The 2500-nt window shown below is 34.6% G+C and overlaps 2 protein-coding genes across 5 annotated transcripts in view; one reads left to right on the top strand and one right to left on the bottom strand.

Moving 5' to 3' along the window:
- The window catches only part of LOC125032727, a 77672-nt gene that overhangs the window by 58720 nt on the left and 16452 nt on the right, over nt 1–2500 (top strand). For 2 of the 4 annotated variants that reach the window (XM_047624025.1, XM_047624024.1), the window contains exon 1: nt 402–826. The exons of the other annotated variants lie outside the window; for them this stretch is intronic. In XM_047624025.1, the coding sequence (XP_047479981.1) occupies nt 626–826 (201 nt within the window). In that variant the 5' untranslated portion in view covers nt 402–625. Of the gene's footprint in view, nt 1–401; nt 827–2500 lie in introns of those variants that run through there. 4 annotated transcript variants of the gene reach the window in all.
- LOC125032725 overlaps nt 1–2500 on the bottom strand; it is a 75245-nt gene that overhangs the window by 69061 nt on the left and 3684 nt on the right. The gene's annotated exons all lie outside the window — the stretch shown is intronic.

Below are 2500 nucleotides of genomic sequence, written 5' to 3'. Positions count from 1 at the left end.
CCAGCACTTTCAACGATATCATTTTCTCTCGTTTTCGATAGTTTTGATAAACCGGCTTCGTTGAATATCATAAGACAATCTTCTTTGTAGGTCTCCGTAATACAAGTAGAAAGCAAGCGCCATGTATTGATGTGTATGCAAACGTCATGACTTCGAGTGTTACCTCGTATGTTTTTCTCTAAACGCTGAAATACTTTATTTAATGGATACCTTTATCCTCATGGCGATTATGGTCCTGTTCTCCTCACTGCTCTTCATACGAAATGCTGAAGTTACCTTCTAAAATTGACCACCATCGAGGAGAAATATTGAGTTTGAAAGTCTCGACCAGGTACCCTTTTTCCTTCCCCCTCCCTCCCTTCCTCCTTACTACCACTGAATCCCAAACGGGCCTACCCCACCACGCCCTTGGAAGAAGCATCAGTCCTATCTGAACCCTCGTCAAGGGATAAGCTTCTGGAAAACACGTCATCCAGGAGTGATTATTGAGGGAGTGAATAATTTCGAATGGTAAGAACGGTTACATTCCTGACGTGACGAACGAAGGAGAGAGATGAAGGATTAGCTATGAACCAGTGATTAGATACCCGCGTCTTCTTGAGTCCAACGGAAGTGCTTTAGTGTAATGATTGAAGAGGTCGAAGTCACCCCTTCAAACACCAATGGTGTCGAACTCGGGGAACTGTCCTTCATGCAGTTCCTCCTCCTCCTCCTCATCTTCCTAAAGTTCGTAACCCTGTACTCTGTGGGTGTCCTTCCCGTTGAGATAGACCTTGGAGGTCTCTTCGAAGAATCCACGAGCGCTCGCGGCTTCGTTAATAAGGAAGTAAGTTTGGCAAGATTAGGGATCTATTCGTGTTTTACGATGAATGTCAACAACATCCAATAATATTGAGATATTAAAGAGAGACATTAAGATAAAAAGATTTGAAATATTGGGAATGTTGAAATATTAAGAGCCGTTACAAATTTCATGTGAGGAAAAATTAGCTTTAACTCCAACCATTTATGATCATTATAACCATCACCAAACATTGCACTTAATTATGCAAAATTTAGCATTGCATCGCCGTATGAAATTTTCAGCATAACAAAATCGAACTGAGATATTTCTCACAGATGATAGTCCAAAATGATGATCTGTCTCTTGATCTCAACCTCATTCTTCTAATGGAAAATTCAGATCCAGAATAGCACTATATATGTGGATATCCATGTGGATATACGTGGATATTTACCTTTTTTTCATCCTAACGAAGAGCGTTTATAGTTATCACCTCTAGCGATATTTGAATAACAGAAACACGCTGATACGGTAACCAAGCTTTAAAGATCGATGAAGTATAATTTCTTGACGATTATATTGATGGAACTGAATGATAACAATCAAGTTATGATACAACAGAAATGAGTATATAAATAATAAAAATACCACATATACCGGATGTAATATGATGCATTTGGATCCAATTGTGTTTATAAATTGTTCTTCTCATAGCTGTATATATAATGTCAAGGAACACTCATATATTAGTTTATTCCAATTTCGACAATGATATTATCGATAATTTCATATTATTATTATTATTATCATTATCATCATCAATACTTCTCATAATATCATTGTTATTATTATGATCAGCATCATCTACAAATCTTATCATCATCATCAATCATTATGATGATGATGGTGATGATGATGATGATGATGATGATGATGATGATGATGATGATGATGATGATGATGATGATGATGATGATGATGAAGATGATGATGATGATCATCATCATCCTCATCATCATCATCATCAATATTATTGATTGTTATCGTTGTCAGCCTTATAAGCATTATCACTATTATTATATTTATTACTGTCGCCATTAATTCCATCGATTTTTTGTCGTTATGGTTTTTATAGTTTTTATCACTTTATTATTTTAATTAATAAACATTGCCTTTGCTCGGTATGCGCGCAAGATAAATCTGAAACTCAGGAGCGGCGATTTCCGCGGACTTTCTCCAAATTATCATTATTATCACAATTGTTATAATTATCACTATCAGTAAAATAATAGCAATGGAAATTGATATATTAGAAGTAACAGTAGTAGGGATATGATCCTGATGATAACGAGAACAGCAACAACAACAACCTTAGCACTGATAATGAAAACGGCAGCAACAGTGAAAAATAATAATCACAACAATTTGGGTATAGAGATCATGACTACAGTGTCAGTATTATTCATATTCCATATATTCCATGCATGAGTAACAATGATAATGATACTGATGTTGGGAATAACAGTCTCGACAGTAATAATGGGAAAAAATCAATAGCTGTTGTAATAATATTGATTATAGTGGTGACAACAAAATATTGCAGTCGAGTTCGTTACGACTGTGACTTTTTGTTATAATAGTAATAATAATAATGATAACAATAATAATGATAATATTGTAATAATAATAATAATGATAATAATAATAATAATAATT

This window comes from Penaeus chinensis, chromosome 15 (genome assembly GCF_019202785.1).
Source record: "Penaeus chinensis breed Huanghai No. 1 chromosome 15, ASM1920278v2, whole genome shotgun sequence".
Classification (NCBI taxonomy): domain Eukaryota; kingdom Metazoa; phylum Arthropoda; class Malacostraca; order Decapoda; family Penaeidae; genus Penaeus; species Penaeus chinensis.
This window is presented reverse-complemented; position numbering and strand designations above follow the sequence as displayed.